The sequence below is a fragment of the Tetrahymena thermophila genome, assembly GCF_000189635.1.
Source record: "Tetrahymena thermophila SB210 genomic scaffold scf_8253835, whole genome shotgun sequence".
In the NCBI taxonomy this organism is placed as follows: domain Eukaryota; phylum Ciliophora; class Oligohymenophorea; order Hymenostomatida; family Tetrahymenidae; genus Tetrahymena; species Tetrahymena thermophila.
The window spans coordinates 2,958-4,152 of record NW_002475935.1 but is presented as its reverse complement, the minus strand read 5'-3'; the positions used below and the strand labels follow the sequence as shown (position 1 = coordinate 4,152).

The following is a 1,195-nucleotide window of genomic DNA, read 5'->3' as shown; positions in this document are numbered from 1 at the left end:
TAAAAATATCACAATCCAAAACAAATAAACTGTTTTTACCCAAGGATAAGTGTCAAATTTGAGAGATTAATGCACTTTGCTAAATCAGAACCTAAGCCTGATGCACCTTTGTCACCAATTTAATTATCACTTTTTAAATATTGAAGAAAAAATATATCATTAAAAAGTTAATTAGAAGGAAAAATTAAAAAATAAATATGAAATAATAAGATTAATTAATTAAAAATAAAAGTAAAATTTGAAAATAAATTGATGAATAAGTTAAATTAACAAAGAAAGAACAAATAAAAGCAAGCACAATAAAAAGAAAAATATTATTGTTTTAAATTAATTTTTATAATTAAAAATATCACAATCCAAAACAAATAAACTGTTTTTACTAAAGTTTAAGTGTCAAATTTGAGAGATTAATGCACTTTGCTAAATCAGAACCTAAGCCTGATGCACCTTTGTCACCAATTTAATTATCACTTTTTAAATATTGAAGAAAAAATATATCATTAAAAAGTTAATTAGAAGGAAAAATTAAAAAATAAATATGAAATAATAAGATTAATTAATTAAAAATAAAAGTAAAATTTGAAAATAAATTGATGAATGAGTTAAATTAACAAAGAAAGAACAAAAAAAAGCAAGCACAATAAAAAGAAAAATAAAAAAGAGCTTTATTGTTTTAAATCAGTTTTTATAATTAAAGATATCACAATCAAAAACAAATAAACTGTTTTTTACTCAAGATAAAGTGTCAAATTTGAGAGATTAATGCACTTTGCTAAACCAGAACATAAGCCTGATGCACCTTTGTCACCAATTTAATTATCACTTTTTAAATATTGAAGAAAAAATATATCATTAAATATAGAGTAAGTTGCCATTCAAATTTACAAAAAGTAATTTTATATTGCTAATCCAGGATAGCATTATATTTTAATACCTGGATTATGATTAATTTATTATTTAAAAAATAAATAAAAGAATTTATGAAAAAGTATGTAAAGGCAAGATTCAATAAAATTCATAAATTGTATTTAATATATAAATATATAGTATAAAAAGCGCTCAAATACAATATTCAATATTTTTTCAAAATTTTGGTGGTTTTCATTAATGTTGATTTTTAAGTTGGTAAAATTTTTCAAAAAAAATGATATGTTTTTATGAGTATACGGTATGTATATTTTATTTCAAATTTTTC

At 20.1% G+C, this 1,195-nt stretch overlaps 1 protein-coding gene across 1 annotated transcript in view; it reads right to left on the bottom strand. All coding sequences in view use genetic code 6, as the record gives it.

The window, feature by feature from the left end:
• Positions 1-380: 380 nt before the first annotated feature.
• The window catches only part of TTHERM_002653394 (cyclic nucleotide-binding domain protein), a gene marked incomplete at both ends in the record, with an annotated part of 3,547 nt that continues 2,732 nt past the window's right edge, over positions 381-1,195 (bottom strand). The window contains 2 exons of the mRNA XM_012801008.1: positions 381-470; positions 733-822. Of these exons, the coding sequence (XP_012656462.1) occupies positions 381-470; positions 733-822 (180 nt within the window). The remainder of the gene's footprint in view (positions 471-732; positions 823-1,195) is intronic.